Source organism: Rhineura floridana, chromosome 3 (assembly GCF_030035675.1).
Source record: "Rhineura floridana isolate rRhiFlo1 chromosome 3, rRhiFlo1.hap2, whole genome shotgun sequence".
Taxonomy (NCBI): Eukaryota; Metazoa; Chordata; class Lepidosauria; order Squamata; family Rhineuridae; genus Rhineura; species Rhineura floridana.
The window spans coordinates 134,157,854-134,179,817 of NC_084482.1; the positions used below are offsets into that span (position 1 = coordinate 134,157,854).

At 41.6% G+C, this 21,964-nt stretch overlaps 1 protein-coding gene across 9 annotated transcripts in view; it reads right to left on the reverse strand.

Moving 5' to 3' along the window:
- The window catches only part of ITIH4 (inter-alpha-trypsin inhibitor heavy chain 4), a 78,403-nt gene that overhangs the window by 39,554 nt on the left and 16,885 nt on the right, over positions 1-21,964 (reverse strand). For 5 of the 9 annotated variants that reach the window (XM_061618008.1, XM_061618007.1, XM_061618006.1 and 2 more), the window contains exons 10-15: positions 20,148-20,329; positions 19,824-20,006; positions 15,126-15,265; positions 14,495-14,640; positions 10,751-10,798; positions 10,573-10,656 (exon numbers count right to left, since the gene is read on the reverse strand). In XM_061618008.1, coding sequence (XP_061473992.1) covers positions 10,573-10,656; positions 10,751-10,798; positions 14,495-14,640; positions 15,126-15,265; positions 19,824-20,006; positions 20,148-20,329 — 783 coding nt within the window. Of the gene's footprint in view, positions 1-6,203; positions 6,231-10,572; positions 10,657-10,750; positions 10,799-14,494; positions 14,641-15,125; positions 15,266-19,823; positions 20,007-20,147; positions 20,330-21,964 lie in introns of all 9 variants that reach the window. The other 4 variants (XM_061618003.1, XM_061618001.1, XM_061618000.1 and 1 more) reach the window with 1 other exon arrangement.

Consider the following 21,964-nt stretch of genomic DNA (forward strand, 5'->3'; position numbering starts at 1 on the left):
TGGATGCCATCTGGGCCCGGTGATTTGTCAGTTTTTATATTGTCCATTAAGCTTAGAACTTCCTCTCTCGTTGCCACTATTTGTCTTAGTTCCTCAGAATCCCTTCCTGCAAATGTTAGTTCAGGTTCAGGGATCTGCCCTATATCTTCCACTGTGAAGACAGATGCAAAGAATTCATTTAGCTTCTCTGCAATCTCCTTATCGTTCTTTAGTACACCTTTGACTCCCTTATCATCCAAGGGTCCAATTGTCTCCCTAGATGGTCTCCTGCTTTGAATGTATTTATAGAATTTTTTGTTGTTGGTTTTTATGTTCTTAGCAATGTGCTCCTCAAATTCTTTTTTAGCATCCCTTATTGTCTTCTTGCATTTCTTTTGCCAGAGTTTGTGTTCTTTTTTATTTTCTTCATTTGGACAAGACTTCCATTTTCTGAAGGAAGACTTTTTGCCTCTAAGAGCTTCCTTGACTTTGCTCGTTAACCATGCTGGCATCTTCTTGGCCCTGGCGGTACCTTTTCTGATCTGCGGTATGCACTCCAGTTGAGCTTCTAATATAGTGTTTTTAAACAACTTCCAAGCATTTTCGAGTGATGTGACCCTCTGGACTTTGTTTTTCAGCTTTCTTTTTACCAATCCCCTCATTTTTGTGAAGTTTCCTCTTTTGAAGTCAAATGTGACCGTGTTGGATTTTCTTGGCAATTGGCCAGTTACATGTATGTTTAATTTAATAGCACTGTGGTCACTGCTCCCAATCGGTTCAACAACACTTACACCTCGCACCAGGTCCCGGTCCCCACTGAGGATTAAGTCCAGGGTTGCCGTCCCTCTGGTCGGTTCCATGACCAACTGATCTAGGGAATAGTCATTTAGAATATCTAGAAACTTTGCTTCTTTGTCATGACTGGAACACATATGCAGCCAGTCTATGTCCGGGTAGTTGAAGTCACCCATTACTACCACATTTCCTAGTTTGGATGCTTCCTCTATTTCATATCTCATCTCAAGGTCTCCCTGAGCATTTTGATTTCACTTTAGACAGTCATGGCTAAAGCTTTGACAGCAGTGGTTTAAATTTGTGTGGGAGACTACATGTGCCTGCTATAGAATAAAACAGTGGGGGAAACCCTGAAAAACAATGATACTGTTCACAATGTTTTGCTTTTGGAAAGGAAAGGGGCTTTCCCTCTGCCCAGTCCCCATATTCAACTGTTAATGCGTCCAAAATAGAAATAGACAAAAGGCTGTCTTCACCATCATATGCCATTGAACAATAGAAAGGGTTTGAAATTAGTAAAAATAAATTTGACATAGATTTCTACAATAAATAACGAGAGAAATATAATTTTCTAGGTTAGATTCTCTGTAGAAATAGTAGTAACACAGAAAAAAAAGCAAATTAAGAAGAATGTGGGCAATATATCTTACCAAAATCTTCCAAGCTACACAGGAAGTAGATTGGACTGTGAAAGACCAACCCAAACTGTGTTTGCATTTTTACAAATTTGTAAGGCAGTATAATATCTTAGAGAGGTCAGGTATCCTGCTCCCCTGAAACACTATAGTTGCCCAATTTCCCTGCCTCTTAAAATTTGATAGAAATATCTGTTGCCTATAAGCACATTTTTAAACCGCAAGGTTTTTTGCCTATTAGTGAATCAATCCTAATTCTAAACAGCTATATCTCAAAGTAATGGTAAAACGTCCAGTCTCTTTAAGACTTGTAGAAGTCATGGTTTTTAACCTTAGAATCTAACTTCCTTGTCCAAATGTATTCTATCTTTTGCTTTTTGCCTTTTTTCTACTGCCCAAACAGAAAGATCCCTTACTGTATGGGATTTATCTTTCTCGTGTTGTATCAGTAGTGCCCCCACGTGATGATGTTTAATGTTGTTAAACATGTACTCCTAATTTTAAATTGTCTTGTTCTTTTGCCTATATATATTTTATTGCAAGAGCAAAGTATGACACACATCACAAATTTATTATTGCATGCTGTAAAATCTCTTAATGCATACCTTTTCATCAATGGGGTTTTTAAATTGTTGTGATCTCAAACAATGACTACAGTATTTCCAATGTCCACAGGAAAAAAATGCCATTCTGATGCATTCTGATGTAAAAAGAGAGCCCTGTTGGACTTCTTTCTGTCAGATTCTCATAATTTGTTGAAATTAATTAAAAATCAGCCATGTTCACAGTGTACCTGTAATCCTATTATTGATCTTGCCCCATAGTCTGACCTTCATCTTCTGCAGTTTAAAAGTTTAAAAAATGCCTGGCTGATTTTTAATTAATTTAAGAAATTTAGCATTGACCACAATGGTAAGGCTGGGCATGCTCAGCAAGAATCAACTGTCAGTGCTCTAAAACCCAGACTCACAGCTGCTGGACTTGGCTAATCAGGGACCACACAGAGGCCAGACCTTTATTTCACTTGAGACAGTCATGACTTTCCCCAAAGAATCCTGGGAAGTATAGTTTGTGAAGGGTGCTGAGAGGAGACTCCTATTCCTCTGACAGAGCTCCAGTGGCTAGACAGTCAGCCATGCGACTGAAGCTAAGTGATGGGAACAGAGCGTCTCCTAGCAACTCTCAGCACCTTTCACTAACTACACTTCCCAGGATTCTTTGGGAGAAGCCATGACTGTCCAAAGCGAAATAAAGGTCTGGTGCGGATGTGGCCAGGGACAGCTTTGGTTTAAATTTGGGTGGGAGGCTACATGCATCTGTGGTAGAATAAAAGGTGGGGGAAACCCTGCAAAAGAATGATACTGTTCACAGTGTTTTCTTTTTGGAAAGAAAATGGGCTTCCCTTCTGCCCAGTGCCCACCCACCCAATCTCCTCCCCTTCCCCTCCCCTTCCCTCCTTGCCCCTCCCCCAGGTCAGTTTCACCTATCCTAAGCATGATTTCGCAGGGGTAAATCCCACTGAACTCAAAAAGCATGCAAGTGATCAAACCTGCCCTTCCCTCCTCCTCCTCCCTCCTATCCCCTCCCTCCCTTACCCTCCCCACCCCTTCTAATTGCCTCCTTCACCCTCCACCCTCCCCCATGGTCAGTTTTACGTATCCTAAGCATAATTGCATGAGAGTAAATCCCACTGAACTCAATAAGCATGCAAATGATCAAAACTGCCGTCCCCTCCTCCCCCCTCCCATACCTCCCTTTTGCCCCTTCCTTCACCCCTCTCCCATCCCCTTCCAATCCCTTCCTTCCCCCTCTCCCTCCTTCTGTTCCCCTCTCCCCCCTTCCTCCTTCCCTCTGCTTTCCCGTCCCCCTCCTCCTCCCCCACGGTCAGTTTTACCTATCCTAGCCATGATTGCACGGGAGTAATTCCCACTGAACTCAATAAGCATGCAGATGATCAGACCTGCCTTTCGCCTCCTTCCCCTCTTCTCTCCCTTCCTCCTCCGTTCCTCCTCTTCTCCTCTCTTCCTTTTTCCTCCTCCCCTGCCCACTCCAGGCATAAAACTCCCACTGAACTCAATAAACATGCAAATGATCAAACCTGCCCTCCTCTTTCCCCTCCTGCCTGCTCCCGTCCCCCTCTACCCCTCCCCATCCCCTGTGGTCATTTTCACCTATCCTTAGCATGATTGCAGGGGTGTAAATCCCACTGAACTCAATAAGCATGCAAATGATCAATCCATTCTCAGCAAACTTGCACAGGATACCATTTCTTACCTCCCAGATTAAAAAACAGAGAAATTCACTAATAGGCAAAAACCCTCCCAGTTTAAGAATGTACCTACAGATATTTCTATCAAACTTCAAAAAGGAGGGAAATTGGAGATCTATAGTAAACGCACCAGGGGAGCAGGAGACCTGGACTCCTCTCTGAGATATTGTACTGCCCTACACATTTGTCAAAATGCAAACACAATTTGGGTTGGTCTTTCACAGTCCAATCCACTTCCTGTGTAGCTTGGAAGAATTTGGTAACGTGTGTCTGAGCATATGGTGAGTGGTGGCAACACTTCCCACCTCCAAAGATGGAGAATTACATTTTTGTATGTTTGTTGGTGTTCTTCTTTGCTTCTTTCCTGTGTTACTACTGTTTCTACAGAGAATTTAATCTAGAAAATTATATTTCTCTCATTATTCATCCTAGAAATCTGTGTCAAATTTATTATTATTAATTTCAAAGCCTTTTTATAGGTCCCGAGTTGCAGTCAATAATGTGGGAAACATTTTGGCCACCTTTGTCTCCGACTCCAAAGTAGGTCCAAAGGAAGACATTGCTTCCCCCATCCCCAGTCATTCCTCAATACTTGTGATCACATGCAGTCTGCAACAAACAACATTGGCAACTGGCTTTTACATATATCAACTGTCAACTAATTTTGGCTGAAAGAGTCATCTTGAAGAAGTACCACCTGATATGATTACACAGTGCAAAATCATACAATATCAGTTGTTTAGCAAACAAATTAAAACAGTAAAACTGGCAGCCTCATACATACTTATTGACAAGGAGAGATAAGCATTCCCCTGCCCCTTTCTGAAGAACTGGAATAGGGCACTGATGAATGTTAGGCCACTTCCAGACTGTCACAATTTTGTGGATAGGATTCAACTGCAGACCAGCAAATTCTTGCACAACACCCCTCCAGATGTTTTGTGCAAGACATGTGACAGCAAAAAAACACTGGAAAGTGTGAAATAATTGTTTGATGTGACACTGCACAACCTCTCTGCAAAAATATTAGAATAAATGTTCAATAAGCAGTAGACATCATTCGCAGGGAAGGGCTGTAGTTCAGTGGTAGAGGGTCTGCTTTGTATGAAGCAGGTCTCAGGTTCCGTCCCCAGCACCTCCAGGTAAGGCTTGGAGAGACACACACACCCCGCCTGAAATCCTGGAGAGCCACATCTAGTCAGTGGAGACCCTGAGTCTGACTCAGTATAAAGCAGCCTCCTCTGCTTCTATGCTATAACCTCCCTAAGCCCTGCAAAAACCAGCTACAGTAGGGAGCCCCGCTGTAAAGCAAAAACCGCTGTAAAGCAGATCCCATTGATTTACATTGACCAAAATGCTGCCTGGCGGCAAAAAACCGCCATAAAAGCAGAACAAGCACTGTAAAGCGGGGCCTTTCTACAATTCACAACCGCTGTATTAGTGGAACGCTGTAAAGCGAAGCACTGTAAAGCGGGGCCCTACTGTATTCACAATCACTTCCACATCATGAGGATAATTACAGTATGTCACAAATCAAGAAAAAATGGGAAGTGATCTCAAATCTGAACAATTCCAGCACCCCCCAAACATTAATATATTGATAATATGGTGGTTTGGGCTCTCTCCTTGCCCCTTCCAAGGTCTGCCTCTGCCCTACCTCTCTGCCCCTTTCTCCTCCCCTCCTCAGTGTTGCTTTTCATATATTGCCCACATTTCCATTCTACATTCTCCATCTCTGGAAGAGCATGGGAGACGGAACTGCAGGAGAATAGAAGCAGAGGTAATAAGGGACTCAACAGGGCAGCACAGGATCATCATGTGGGCAGAGTAAAGAGAAATCAAGAAAGAATTCCTCAATCCCGCCAGCTTTAGGTGAGAGCATTTGTAGCAATGACAGCCTCCCCCCTCTCAAAGGCAGCTCCAAGGCTGCAAAAGTGGAGAGATGGGTTGCACTTCCTACTCCCACATTGTCCAGGAATTCATAACCCTGGATGGATGTTTGGGAGAGGGAGGGAAGGAGGACAATGCAGTGTGGAGCAGATGGCTTCCCTGCCCTCTTCCCCGATGGAAGTTATAGCTGGCAAAGTTTGGGAGGATTTGTTGCTCATCCTTCCAGCTATAAGCCAAGAGCTGGAGGGAAAATTCATCCCTTCTTTTTCCTGCCCCTCCTTTCCCAAGATAATTCCTGGATTGCAGTTGGTAGTAGTTTTAGTCCAAACCTTGGACAGCTTCTTGAAAGTTTGGACTAAACCTCAAGGTGGAATCACTGCTCCATTGACATTGAGGCCATCAGTCTCCACTGTTGAGACAACCAGAAATAATTTTGGTCCCATGGGCTCCTCAAATACACGTAATGGTAGGAAAATTACTTCTTTAGACTGTCACTCCCTATTTGCACAGCTCAACCCCCGCAGCAATGAAGACATCTCCCATCCAATGATAAAAACATGCAACCAGTTCATCGATAAATGCCCCACAAGCAATATCCAAAGCATCAAATACTCCAAAGTATGAATGTGACTTACTTGCTAGGGGATCTAGCAGTGGCATAGCTAGAAAGAACATGCAAAATGCATTATTTATTTTAAAAAATGATATGCCTCCTTTTAGGGCAAAACCCTCCCAAGCCAGCTTATATCAAAATGGTTAAAATTACAACATGTAAACAAAGCTATAATATAAAACTGGAATAGTAAAGCATTTCAACATTAACATAGAAGGGATTAAAAAAGCAGTCTGAAGTCATAAAAAATGTTTTGAGAGTCCATTTTATAGCTTACAGAATAAATGACATACAAATCTCCCATGGGGCCGCTGCAAAAACAGTCCCCTCTCTCATGCCTATGAGTCTGATCTCAATGTCGGGCCCACATGCAGTGCTTCTGATGCCAGTCTCATGGCCTGCGCAGGTTCATATGGATGCAGGCAGTCCTTCAGATAACCTGGTCTCAAAATCTTGGGACTTAAAGGTCATTACCGTTAAATCAGAGGCTTTCTGAATCAGCTAATTTCTGAACAATCTTAAAAGGCAGACCTATGTAGAGTGCATTTGTGGCAACCCCCTTTATTTTGATATGAACCAACAGTGCCATCTAGAGTGTCTGGGACTCTGAACCCATGCAGAGAACTCCTGTTTCAGACAAATATCCTGGGCTTTCATCTGCAATCCATTTTTCCTGATTAATCTCTTTTTTACAATAATTTGATGCTGTGAAAGTAGTTTTTTTTGTAATGGAACTTGAGAGCCATTAAGGTGGAACCAGCCTCTATACAGACTATTTATATCAGAGATGGAAATTATTTCACCTTAGCTTCATTGGTTTAAAAAGGCATTTCTCTACATTTTCTCACTAAAATTGTCTCCATGTGCCAAAACTGCATGGCTATTAAGCTACCCTTGTGTTCCAAAGGTATTTCACAAGGTTCTATTAAGTTCTTTATCCTCTGGGCTTTACTAAAGTTAATCTAGGCTCCTTGTTTAAGATTTTTAGAGTTGGTTTTAAAGAAAGAGGTCCTTGTCAGCTAGGCTTAGAAATAACCCCAAATAGCTGAACACCCTAATGGTTTTCAGGCTGGAATCAGCCTTTGGTGGTAGCCTCTCAAGATTATTTTCTAGGGAACCCTTACAAAAAGAGGATCCAACCGGAAGGAAAGCCTCCCATCCCCAATCTGTTACAGCTCCTGCAGAGCACAAGAGTATTCATGGAAATGCACTTCTCCAGGTAAGACTTGGTTCCTCAAAGGGATGTCCCATAGTCGTGTCTAGAAGTAAACAGGACATGTGTAACTGTTCACTCTAGATAGGATTGCAGTTGAAGGATCAGCCAAAGCTACTAAAAAGCACTCCTGGCCTCTTAATGCCACATGCACATCAATAGACAACACTGAGTTCAGGAGAACCCACAGATTGTGAACCTACTCTTTCAGGAGCAGAGCAATCACATCTAGAACCAGTTGCACCCTCCATCCAGATCAGTAGATCTCTACCTGGACTATGGCTGCATACACACCACACATTTAATATGAAGCACATTCTTTCCTCCAAAGAATTCTAGGAATTGTAGTTTACCCCTCACAGGGCTACAATTTCCAGCACCTTAAAAAAAACTACAGTTGTGGTAAAATATATGCTTTAAATGGGCTTTAAACATAGGGTGTGTACGCAGCCCAAGATTCAGCTTATTCACCCTCCTCCTCCTCTGCTTCCCTAGGACTAGCAGGTGAAAGCAAGAGGGAGAAGTATCTGTCAACAGCACACTGACAACCACTGAAGCCCAAACTTCCAGACGACTTCTTCCCACAGTTTCATGTAGATGTTGAAAAGTGTAGGGGACAAGATGGAACACTAAGACATCCCAAAGGCCAGTGACTATGAGGTGAAACAGAAGTCTCCCAAGCATCGCTTTCCGGGTCTACATCTCCAAAGAGGAACACAGCCGCTGTAACACCATACATATTAAACATCCATGAGGCTGGGGGGCTTGTGTGTCCCCTGCTTAAGATGATCTCCTTGGACCCAGAAGTGTTAACAACAATTGCCCAGTGGCAAATATTCCCTTTTTGGGCAAGGTGCTCAAGAAGGTGGTGGCAATTCAGCTTCAGGCATGCTTGGAGGAGACTGAATATCTGGATCAATTTCAGTCTGCCTTTAGGCCCGGTCATGGCACTAAACTGTCTTGGTTGTCCTGGTTCATGACATTTATTGAGAGACGGGGGAGCGCAACCCTGTTTGCTACTATCTGATACCATAAGATATAGATACTATCTGATACCATAAGATATAGATAGTAGATAGGCTACTATCTGATACCATAAGAACTTTCCTGTGGTGTCCCACAGGGTTCCATCTTGTCTAGGGTTGCCAGGTTCATGGCCTGAGACTGATCCTGTATCTTTAGGAGTAGCGAAAGTCAGCCAAGTGCAGGTGTTCTTACAACTCTGTAATGGGAAAAACCACAAGGTGGAATTCCCTCTTCCCCATTCACAACTTGTAAAGATATAGAAGACCTCTTGGTTGCCAGGCCCGGCCTCCAAGAGGTCTTCTGTATTTTTAAAAGTTGTGCAGAGGGAAGGGAGACTTCCACCTTGTGGTTTTTCCCATTACAGAGTTGCAAGAACACCCGCACTTGGCTGACTTTCGCTTCTCCTAAAGATACAGGATCAGTCTCAGGCCATGGACCTGGCAACCCTAATCTTGTCCCACATACTATTTAACCTCTATGTGAAGCTGTTGGGAACCATCATGAGGGGTTTTGGAGGGAAGTGTAACCTAGATGACACCAGTTCTGTCTCACTGTTCCCTCTGAATTGGGAAAGGCGGTTGTTGTGATGGGACAACAAACTGAAGCTGAATCTTGAAAAGACAGAGGTGTTACATGTTCCAGGTTCTCAAGTCCAGGAGGTGGGAAGACGGCTTGTACTGAATGGGGTTGCACTCCCCTGGAAAGATCAGGTTTGTAGCTAGGGGGTACTCCCGGATCCAACATTGTCACTCGAGACCCAGGTGGCCTTGGTGGCCAGGAGTGCCTATTTCCAGATCTGGATAGTTAGCCAGCTATGGCCCCTTTTGGATAGAGATGAGGTGGCCACAGTACTCCATGCTATGGTAACTTCCAGACTGGATTATTGCAATGCACTCTACGTGGGCCTGCCTTTGAAGACAAAATGGTCCAAAATGCAGAGGCCAGATTACTGGCTGGGATTGCTTTCAGAACTCATAGAACCCCTGTTTTAAAACAATTGCATTGGTTGCCAATTCATTTTCGGGCCCCATTTAAGATGCTCACACTAGTGTTTAAAGCCCTAAACAACTTAGGCCCCAAATATATGAGAGACTCTCTCCTTCCCTACAGTCCCTCTTGGGTGTTTAGGTCAGCAAAGGGGTAGATCTGCCACTCACCATCCCCATTTGTCTGAGATCGTGGCAGCCCCTAAGTTGTGGAATTCCGCCCCCCATAGAGGTGTGTCTGGGACCTCCACTGTATAATTTTTGGTTAATGCTAAAGATGCACCTCTTTACTCTGGCCTTTGACACTTGGGATGTATGTTTTAGTACCCCTCTGATTGTAATTTGTTTTAACAGATTTTAATATTTAATTTTAAAATGTTATAACCCACCCTGGGACCTGCTAGTGAAGGGCAAGTAATAAATTCAATAAATAATAATAATAATAATTTTATATAATGTCCATTAAATTACATAAGTTGCTAACAATTTTGCATGACTAATTATGTAATTTATATAATTACATTGTCATTATGTTATTCTACCCCATCCATTTCAGTGTAAAGGAAACACAATGCAAAGTGGAGTGGGGGGTTGTCATCAATTATATATCATTTGTGGACTGAAAAAAACAGCAGCAGATACTGGTTGTATGCACTAGACTGATTTCTAGTCTCGATATGGGATGAATAAGTGGACACCAGCAATTTCCACTTCCATTTTTGTCAGAATTTTCTGACATCTCTATCCTTGCAGAACCCACCCGGTAATTACCAACGGAAGGCGCAAAACTCTCTGGAACTGCCCATGGAGATAGGAGTAGAACTATGCAAGGAGCCCCCCCCCCCCATATCCTGCAGGCAGTCTGGAAGGTCCATTGACCATGATCAATGACATCAGAAGCACACTGGTTGCTAATTCCTATTTATAAAATGATTTTGATATACTATTTATTATAGATCTTTTTAGGGGAAAAGGCAGAGTGGTTCTCTTCAGGAGGAAAAGGTGTTCTTAGAACTGATTTGTATTATCTACTTTTCACCAAATCCAAGCTGGTAAAAGATTTCCCCAAACAGAGGAACAAATTTTGGAAAAAACATTTTCTGGATGAAAGAACCTTTTGCTTATGGAATATTTGTCCTGTTATTAGAGATACATGATAAGAATACCTTGAGTTCGGAAGGAATTGAACCTGGATGCAGTGGAAATAAATCTATGTCTTCCTGATTTCGCTGTTGACATACTCTGTGCACCTATGAGAGATTCTTATAGTTAGACATTTTTCTGATAATATATAAATTGTTAGGAATAATTACTGGTATTAAATTGCTGAAGTAGGTTACGTACCAGCACTGCCAAACCCTTGAGCTGCACCTCTCACACTCTTCTCATTATCTGGACAAAGAAACAATGACAGGACAAACAACAGCTTCATAGGAATGTAAGCCCCATTTTAATTTTTCTTGTGTTTCCACTAGAGATGGTCTAGAATTCTGCCCAATTCAGATTTGGTACTGAATTTTCCACTTATTTGCTTATTCGCTATAGATTGAATTTTTAGGTAGTGATTTTCCACGGCTATTTTTGCAAATTGATTTTTTTTAAAAAAAAACCACATCTAAAATATTGATATTAATATCAATTTATCTATATTTCCTTTCAAAATATCAGTATTAAAAACAGATTGGTAAAAGCAGCAGCTTGTGGATACAGAATGAACTCAAATCAATACCAGGCTGTTAGGTTGATGGAATACTTTTGAACTGGCACCAGCCAACAGATCCTATCCCTAGTTTCCATCCAATAGATTATACCGTTGCCTTCTGGCGCTTAGGTAGGAATGTTTGCTAATATACCCCTTGCTTGCTTGACTCTTTTGAACTAAAACATTTCATCATAGTAGCATGATTTTCCCTCTCTAGGATGCACACCTTAACATGGTGAGGGGGTTTGAGAGTGTCACGGGAGGGGAATCCTTTTGACTACGAATTTACTCACATAAAAATAAATGGAGTGTCCCACACTAGCATGAATTAATTAACCATATTATAGATTCTTAAACTGTATTATAAATACCATACATAAATTTAAATATTGAAATGTCTAGGAAGACAAGTAGTAGCGTTTTGCTTTCTCCTGAAGCTCTGGCTACTCAGGTTGAGGTCTACTGACTAACAAGAATACTACTCTATGCCTGGAGAGGGAGGTGAAGACATGTGCACCTGCTCCTTCTATTTAGGAACATTATTATTTTTAATTAAAAGTTTCCAAACATTCACTAATTGAGTAGGTGAAGAGTCCCTGGACACACCTGAGGTCCAGGTGCAGGGATCCTCAACCCTGCTGTACAGGATTCTGGACTGAACTCAGACTATGTCAGCCTTAAAATAGTGCATGAGCCTTGCTTTTCAAATAGTGGATGACCCTTGGGATTGTGATGCCATAGGCAGGTCACTCGTTATCGACTGATAACATATCAATAACTAGTGACATCCCTATGACATGTATTACTAGAGCCTTTTCTTAGCACATAGTGATTTACAGAACCATTAAAACCCATAAAACCCTCAAAGCCAATATAGCAGCCTTAAACCACAACATAAAACCACAGCCAGTGTGTCATAGTGGTTAAGGTGTTGGCCTACGACCTGGGAGACCACAGTTCGAATTCCCACACAGCCATGAAACTCACTGGGTGACCTTGGGCCAGTCACTGCCTCTCGGCCTCATGAAAACCCTATTCATAGGGTCGCCATAAGTTGGAATCAACTTGAAGGCAGTACATTTACATTTTTTAGCCATAAGTAAAACCCTGTGGAAATAAGGTAATAAAAAAAGAAAGACCTCAATGGATGACTGAAGAAACTCTTAAAATGGTTAAAGAGAGAAGGAAAGCAAAGACAACATGAGATAGAAACACGGTCAGAACCCTAAATGCAAAAATACAGCAACTAGTAAGTAGGGACAAAGAGAACTATTACAATAGTTATTGTATAGAAATAGAAGAGGACAACAAAAAGGGTAGAACAAGAACCCTATTCCAAAATCTTAGAGAAAGGAAAGGGAAATTTATACCAAGAGTAGGGATGTTGAATAAACAACAGGGGAACACACTGACTGACCAAGATGAAATAAAAGGAAGATGGAAGCAATACAGTGAAGAACTCTATAAAAGAGATGCCAGGACTACAGATTCATTCATGGAGGAACCATATGATGAAGAACCAGAAATTTTAGAATGTGAGGTGAAATCTGCTCTTAAAATACTTGAAAGAAACAAATCACCAGGAACAGATGGCATACCAATAGAGTTGCTACAAGCTACTGAGACTGAATCTATCCAAATTTTGACAAAAAGTTGTCAAGAAATATGGAAAACTAAACAATGGCCCACAGACTGGAAGCATTCCATACACATCCCAATTCCAAAGAAAGGGGATCCCAGGGAATGCAGTAATTATCGAACTATTTCCTTAATATCCCATGCAAGTAAAGTAATGCTCAAGATTCTACAACAAAGGCTCTTACCATATATGGAGCGAGAAATGCCAGATGTCCAAGCTAGATTTAGAAAGGGAAGAGAAAGGCACCAGAGATCATATCACAAACATACGTTGAATAACGGAGCGGACCAAGGAATTTCAGAAGAAAATGACCCTGTGCTTTATAGATTACAGCAAAGCCTTTGACTGTGTAGATCATGAAAAAATATGGAATGCTTTAAAAGAAATGGGAGTGCCACAGCGTCTGATTGTCTTGATGCACAACCTATACTGTGGACAAGAGGCTACAATAAGGACAGAATATGGAGAAACCAATTGATTCCCCATCGCAAAAGGGTATGAGACAGGGGTGCATTTTATCACCCTATTTGTTTAATCTATATGCAGAACATATCATACGGAAAGCGGGATTGGACCAAGATGAAGGATGTATGAAAATTGGAGGGAGAAATATCAATAATTTAAGATATGCAGAAGATACCATACTAGTAGCAGAAACCAGTAACAATTTGAAATGCATGCTGATGAAAGTTAAAGCAGGACTACAGCTGAACATCAAAAAGACTAAAGTAATGACAACAGAAGATTTATGTAACTTTAAAGTTGACAATAAGGACATTGAACTTGTCAAGGATTATCAATACCTTGGCACAGTCATTAACCAAAATCTAGACCATAGTCAAGAAATTAGAAGAAGGCTAGGACTGGGGAGAACAGCTGTGAGACAACTAGAAAACGTCCTCAAATGCAAAGCTGCATCACTGAACACTAAAGTCAGGATCATTCAGACCATGGTATTCCCAATCTCTATGTATGGATGTGAAAGTTAGACAGTGAAAAAAGTGGGTAAGAGAAAAATGAACTCATTTGAAATGTGGTGTTGGAGGAGAGCTTTGCACATACCATGGACTGCAAAAAAGACAAATAATTGGGTGTTAGAATAAATTAAACCAGAACTGTCACTAGAAGCAAAAATAGTGAAACTGAGGTTATCATACTTTGGACACATGACGAGAAGACATGATTCACGAGAAAAGACAATAATGCTGGGGAGAACAGGAGAGAGTAAAAAAAGAGGAATGCCAAGCAATAGGTGGATTGATTCCATCAAGGAAGCCACAGACCTGAATTTACAAGATCTGAACAGGATGGTTCATGAGAGATGCCCTTGGAGGTCACTGATTCATAGGGTCTCCATAAGTCCTAATCGACTTGAAGGCACATAACAACAACAACAACATTCTAAGCATATCAATCACTGTACTTAACCAAGTTATATTGCAGAAATGCTCAAACAAAATCAGGGATAATGCCAAAGAGCCTGCCTATTATATTATTCTAAGCATTTCAGACTATTGCCAATTGAAAGATATATTTAATATCAGCGACATCATTTTCTTCTCCCAGTTATGTTACATTTAATAATTATTTTTGTTTCTGACTCTTTTACCACTGTTCCCAGCATACATGCATAGTCAGAGCTTTCAACTCTTCTAGCACTGAACTTGAATGAGACTCAAAAGATAAAGGGATGTACAAATTATTGTATTGTTTCTGTTTGACATTGGAACATTTTGTTCTGGTTTACCTGCCTCTGTAGGTTTGTTTGCCACATCTTGAGCATCAGGTTTGGTGACCACCATGGAAGTGAGGGGTGTAACAAAACTGAACTTCAAGGAGAGGTTCAAAGCTAGAGCTTCCAGTTCTCCCCGCTGTTCTCCTTCAGCTAATGCACTAGAATGCAGAGACAAAACCTGCATTGTTTGTGTTCTACATGTAATCCAGAGAAACATAAATACAAGGAACAATGTGCTTCAGGTTTTGTGTTAGGAATATTGGTATGTATCCAACTAAATCATTGCACATATGGAACAACGTTCACAAGTGCAACAGAACTTCCCCTTCCTTTCCTTTCTCTGTGTGCTCCCTGCATCACCCTCCCATCTGCTCCTGAGGATTGGGGAAAACTTCAGAACAGATTTGAGATACGTGCAGTGGGAGGAGAGGTTGAAGACGTTCTGTTGTCTTGCGGAAGTTAGTCCCTGCTCACAGCAATTTAGCTCAATACAACCCATTATGATTTACTTGCTTTCAGTGAAACAGACTGTGAAATAACAAAAGCCAAGGAATCATCAGCATGAACCAAGATATTGCAGAAGATAAGTGCTTCTTAAGTCACTGAGCAAATAATAGTCTCTTAAACCATATTATTAGCTTACGATTTTTCTAGTAGTTGTTGAATTGTCAAGTAGGCCCATAGTCTCTCAATGAAATTTCCAAAGATGTATTTCTGATGCTGAAATACTTGCTCCTTTTCGCTTACATTTGCATCTTCCTTAAGAGTAAGTTCACTGGCACGCTGAAAAGGGAGGTTGGAATGGGAGTTATTCAATAGTAATAGCCAATCTGAATATGAGTAACACACCTGAGCTCCTCCTGGGAGGAAGGGCGGGATATAAATAAATAAATAAATAAATAAATAAATAAATAGTTTTCTACAAAGGCTATTGCTAAAGGAAAAACCTGTTTAAACAAACTATAAAAAACTTGATGTGAGAGCAGAGTTGGGATCTGTTTGCTTGGTACATTAAAAAAATGAGTAAAATAATGATAAAAATAATAACATTAAGCCATCAGGCTAACTCCTGTAAATTCGTCAAATGGCATTTTACACGAATAAATTTACTTCCTTGCTGGAGTATATTTTTTGTCCTTATATCACCATTCCTTCTCATAGGAAACTTGGGTACTCAAGTGTATATCAGTTTGGAAACAAAGTGAGCCCATCTAAATTACAATGAAGTTTCTACACATTTGGGGAACTCTCTAAGTAAACAGAAGCATAGGCATTTGTAAATTAAAATAAAATGTTAACATACTCCCATGGCCCTTTCAGATTCTAAGGCCTAGGCTGTGTACACACTCCTGTCTTTTTGCTCCTTCATTGCTCTTTTGGCAGGGGGTAACATTAGGGTTGCCAGGTCTGAAGCATCCCAAACCCTGACATTTTGGGGGTGGGCCTGAGTGATGTCATGGGGTGGGTCCAAGTGACATCATGGGGCAGGTCCAAGTGATGTCACAGGGCGAGTCCAAGTGACATCATGGGGCGGGTCCAACTGATGTCATTAAGCATGATACATTAAGCATCAACCACAGTTGCTTGGCACATACAATTCATGCAAAAACATTTATCTGATTGGAAATTAAAATAGAAATCTTAGCTAAAAGATGGAGCCTGGGTAGGGAACATTTAATCTAGCCATTTCGCTTCTGGCAAAAAGGGTTCAAGTGCCCTCAGGCCAGGCCAGGCCAGTCACCAGAAGGCCACTGTAGGAAGAAAGGAGCCGAGTGTTGTGGAGCTGTTAGATGGGAGCACTCAGGAGTAGAGATGGATGCCCCTGAAGGCTGCAATTCTAAACACACTTACTAAGGGACTAAATCCCATAGAACTCAATAGGACTTACTTCTCAGTAGATATGGTTTGGATTGTGTTGTTGATAAAGCTTGACTGGGGATCCTTGCAAAGATATCCATAGCCAAGTAGGGTTGGCAACCCCCGCCTGGAATGCACTGCCCCTACCTTTTAACATCCAAATTTCTTTACGGATTTGACCCTTCACTTCAGAAAGAGGTCTGAGTAATGAGTAAGAAGATTCTCTTCCCTTTCGTCTTGCCTGTGGGCTGCTATAAACTCACTTCATCAACCAACCCAATTCAAGTAAATATAATTGACAGAGAGAAAGCACACTTGATTTGGTCTACCTTCATAGGCAGCAGCTTGGGAACAACAGTTGCAACCACGCTGCCCAGTATGTGAATTCTCTTTTACTACTATTGGACAAGAAACAAACAACAAGGTGCATCATCAGTGGGTTTAAGAAGGTTGAGTGGAGCGCATGGAACCACTGTTGTTGCTTCTATGGATGAAAGGGAGTGAGGATAAAGATAAATGAAATGCAAATAGAAAAATAAAAATAAAAGACAATGATAATTTCTTAACTGCAATACCATACCAACCACAACAACATTCCTACGAGTAAGGCAGAAAACTAAGCATCTCACAACCAGTCAGGATTCCTAACCAAAACCCAAAAATATGAAAAATGAAGAAATATTTGTATAAGCACAACTATCAAATTTATTATTTACACAACCTGTAAACATATTTATAGTGCAATCCTACATTTATTTATTCAGAAGCAAGTCCCAATATATTCAATGGGGCTTACTCAAACAGGGACAGAACTACAACCGAAAGTGATAAGCAACTTCATTCACGCAACCCAAAATTCAGAATCATGCCACTTTAAGCTGTTTTGCAACTGTTTATACTTGTTTTTATGGCTATTGCATTTTAAAGGGATTTATTTCTTATTGTGAGCTGCATTGGTTTCCAGACTGCAACCCTACCTCACAGGGTTGTTGGAACGATTCCCATATATACACACACACTGGAGATGTAAAAATGCATACACCCCATATAATAGTTTATTGTCAAACCCAGTTGATCATTGCAGAACATTAAAAAAATTAAAATCAGTATTAGTTTCCTATATAATAAAAACTGTGATACCTAAGTAAGCCCTGCCTAATTGCTTTAAAAATAGGATTGGAGTGGGAGAGAAAGATATACAACACAAACACAGTTCTTTCCTATGTTCACTCAAAAGTCCCATCAATTTACAGCACAATCCTAACCAAGTCTACTCAAAAGGAAGTCCTATTGCATTCAATGGGGTTTACTCTGGGTGTGTTTACTCTGGATAGCAAGTACTGGATTAAAGATTCAGTCTGGAAGTTTGCAAAACACTGCCCTCTTCAAAATTTAAATCTGTCTGACTCCTACACACAAGAGAGAAAAAGACTGAAAGCGTACATATTCAATCTGTGAGATGTTCAGAAAAGCAGGAAAAAGCACGTTTCTGAGCCTTGGGCCAGTCACTGCCTCTCAGCCTCAGAGGGAGGCAATGGTAAACCCCCTCTGAATACCACTTACCATGAAAACGCTGTTCATAGAGTCGCCATAAATTGGAATCGACTTGAAGGCAGAGACAATTCAATTTGACTCTAATTTTTGGCTCTATAATTCCTTGTCAATCACAACCCTGATTTCTTATTGGCTAAAAACCTGAAACAGCAGGGATTAGAGCAGAACTTAGAGCAACTAAGAAGTTGTGGGGAAGGTGGCTGACGTTTTGGTGTATATCTCTAGAACCAGACCACCTAGAAACTTTTTTTTTTAAATGAAAGCTGAAAGTCCGGAGATTAAGGTGAGTCACCTGGAGACGCAGAGGGGACCCCCAAAAACCAGAGTCTCTGGTTGAAAAACAGAGGTCTAGTAATCCTAGGTAACATGCTGCTGCCAAGTCACAGGTATGCTAAAGTTCTAGATTTATTGCAATAAAGTAGTGGCAAATTCGGAAGTGCAAGATCCCTTCGTGTTAGTCACAGCCCCTCCCCCATTTTGTTGCTGAGTTGGGAATGAGATACTTGTTAATGCCTTCTCCCATAACAAACATCCCTAGGTGCCAATAAGCATGAAAGGGGAGAGTCTGAAAAGAGTCTTCTCAGTGGCTCACTCGCCTTCTTTCACTCTGATTGGCTCCAATCAGCAGGAAAGGTCAAGAAAACATGTTAGAAAACTCTTCTCAGGGGCTAACACATTCCCCTTTCATGTTGATAGGCTTACAGGATGCTGGAGACATTAGGACCTGCTGGGACCCTGCTCCCCAAAAAAGTAAAGGGTTGAAGACCCCCTGAGACCCTGGATGACTACACCCCTGGTTGTTTTCTATAAGTAGCTCTCACTTCTATTACTTCCTGTCCTGTCGGGTAGGGGTGTGTGTGCGTGTGTGTTTGTGGAATGGTAAAAGAATTGGCAGACTAGATTAGATGCTGGGGATACACTACAATACTCTGTTGGAGGCCTAACTTGGTTCGAATCCCCACACAGCCATGAAACTCACTGGGTGACCCTGGGCCAGTCACTGCCTCTCAGCCTCAGAGGAAGGCAATGGTAAACCACCTCTGAATACTGCTTACCATGAAAACCCTATTCATAGGGTCACCATAAGTCGGGATTGACTTGAAGGCAGTACACACATATGCATATTGGGATTTTTGGGGGGGGGAGACTCATGGTTTTGAAGTGATTGCATGTGCCGTATGTTGTGAGGGAGCTGTCCTGAGATCATCAGGGTGGAGGGAGATAGATAAATGTAACAAATAAATAAATTACATGGAGGAAAACCTTCAGTTTAAGATAGGAATTAGGCATTTACAAGTTTTGCTCATGCTACAAAAGAAATAGAAAGTGCAAATTAAGGAACAAGCTTTAATGTCTGCATCATACAAACCGTAAAGACTTTATGCATCCTCAGATATTATGTTCACTTATACCCACAAAGTATATGCACATTTTGCCCTGAATTTTGGTGATCTTTCAGCTTGATAGGCTGAAGGGAATGCACCCAGGCAGAAATTTTACAGGTTCAGCTTCCCCACTCATTTGATACAGCTGCACCTGATGAACTTCTGTTTCTTAATTTTGATGGGGAGTATTCCCCCATCATTTCAGGCCATGAGCTCACATCCTTACAGGCTTTTAATTTCTGTGAAAATGAATCTAACAGATTATTTAGGATTTCTCAGAGTTTGGCATATAGTCTCATATATGAAGAAACTGTTTATTAGTTTAACAAAGTTTGTTTAGTGAAATCTCCAGTACAACTTTATTAACAGTAACTAAATAAATAAATAGGATGCATTTTCCTTTCCATTTTTTTAAAAAATCTTGAAAGGAAAAGCACAGCTCTCAGTTTCAAAGCATCATGTACTACAAAATGTTGGGAACATGAAATGACTTTGTAGCCTTAGTTGTTCATACAAAAGAAGCCAATTTTTTTAATGGTACTTACTGCTTGAGCCTTAATTTCCACAGGAAAAACTTCAACTTCATTATCAAGTTTTCCAGCTACAACAATTTCAGAGCCATCAAAGAGCAGCTTGAAATTATTCTGAGTGATTTCCAGTGCAGCACTGCCTGGATACTTCATTTCAATCTCCTTCAGGATGGGTGTAGCTACCTCATGATAAAAGTCCTTGAATGAAACAGACAAAAAGAGGTAACCATAAAAACATCTGGAAATACATAGACAGATTTTGGCATACCTGGAGGTATTTTTGAGACTATTTATTTATTCAAAATATTTGTGTATGTTTTGATTATTGGTTTCCCCTACCTGGAGCTGTAGAGCTGCATCTGAGTCCTCGTATATACGCCGTGCAACTCCCCCATTTTCTAGAGCCATCTTCTCCAAAAATGTGTAGCTGACATCAAATCCAAAGCCAAGACAGTAGAGGAAATACTTCCCGTTATTATCTCTCTGGATATTTTTTTGAATCTGAGCAATATCTATTACACCTGCCAAATTAAGAAAAATATATGTAAACATACCCCAGCCACTGATAAAATAATTAAAACATGCTGCATTTTGAAAGAAACAAGTCAGTGTTTGGAGAGCATGCAAAATATTAATGAGATTACAAACACTGACTTTTCAAGTTAAAAAAAATATGTCAGAAGCAAAGAATATAGGATATTTGTGTTATACTATGATACATATTTCTTCCTTAGCAAGAAAAATGTTTGATATTTAGGATTTCCTATTTCTAATACAGAAACTACAGGAACACTGGATGGGAGCCAGATTAGGCTATATTGTTTTGTCATTTGGCAGCTCATGGGTAGAACTTGGCTCAATCTGGTAAGTCCGAAGTAGATCCACACACAAAGTAGATCTGGAGGGTTGTGCATGTTGGGGGAAGGGAGACCTGAAACCTAATTATTATAACCTCCCAGGTATCAACACTGTCCCTTCTTTATCCTTGTTCATCAAAAATCATTCCATTCTCCTTGTGCTGTTGCCTTTAGAATCCATACCAAGTCATAGCACTCCTCTTATAAAAATGTAGGTGGTGAGTGCCGACAGAAACTGAGCCAAAATTGGGTGGCTGAGAAACAAGGAGATATCAGCAGACTTGTGGGAAGTCAAGGGTTGAACCAGTACCAAAAAATAGCTTTTTAAAAAAAGATTAGGGAGCAAAAACAAGCCAAAGAGTACTGAACATGCTTATTACCCATGAATGTTGAATATCAGTTGAAAAGAAACACAGAAAACTAAGGGTTGCGGCCTATTGCCGAAATAAAACACAAACACCATTCATTGGGTTAAATCATGGGCCACTTTATTAAACGGAATCAATTAGAATAATGAACCTGCAGAGGGGAAATCAAGTACAGGAGCATTCTGATGATCCAGGCAAAGCCTGCTTGCAGCCATAGGGCAACCAAACCCTTGCCTGAGCCCGGGGCTGCCCTGTGCCAGACCCCCAGCTCAGGCCACACCCTGAAGATGTGTAGGGGGTCCAACCCGCATCACCGCCCCCCGGAGCCGTGAAACTCCGAGCGGATGAGGCACGTTGGCCCCAAAGGCGGCCCGTGTTCTGCCCCCCGGGCCGTATAGCCCTGAGCTGCAGGCCCCCGGACCGCCAATCGCCCCCAAAGGTGCCTAAAGGTGTCACCTAGCTGCCCTTTCCCTTTAAACCTTTTCCCGCACTTCTTTGCCACAAGTGACCGTTGACATATTGAAGCTAAAAACACACCAATCAGCCTATTAACCCCAAAGGCACCCGTGCTAACCCTTGACCCGTCCCCCCAACCACAGTGTGGAGTAGGCAAAAGAAACCTGCCAGCAAAGCGAGGCAGGCAGGCCAAAAATTCCTAGTCGGCCCCGTAGCGACCAAATGAATCACACTGCAGTAGAGGGAGGGTCGGGCGGGCGCCGCCAAAATTCAAAGGAGGGCGGGAGGCTGGTGGAGTGGCCTTAAATGGCCTTCAGCTGCCCCGCCTCCTACTGTGCGTCACGACGGCGCGCTGGCGCGCCACGTGCGCACGCACACACCCTTGATGGCGGCCTGGCTTCGGCAGCAGCCGCAAACACGCCCCTTTGCCCGGCAGGTACTGGGCACGGAACGGGATTGCGGCCTATTGCCGAAA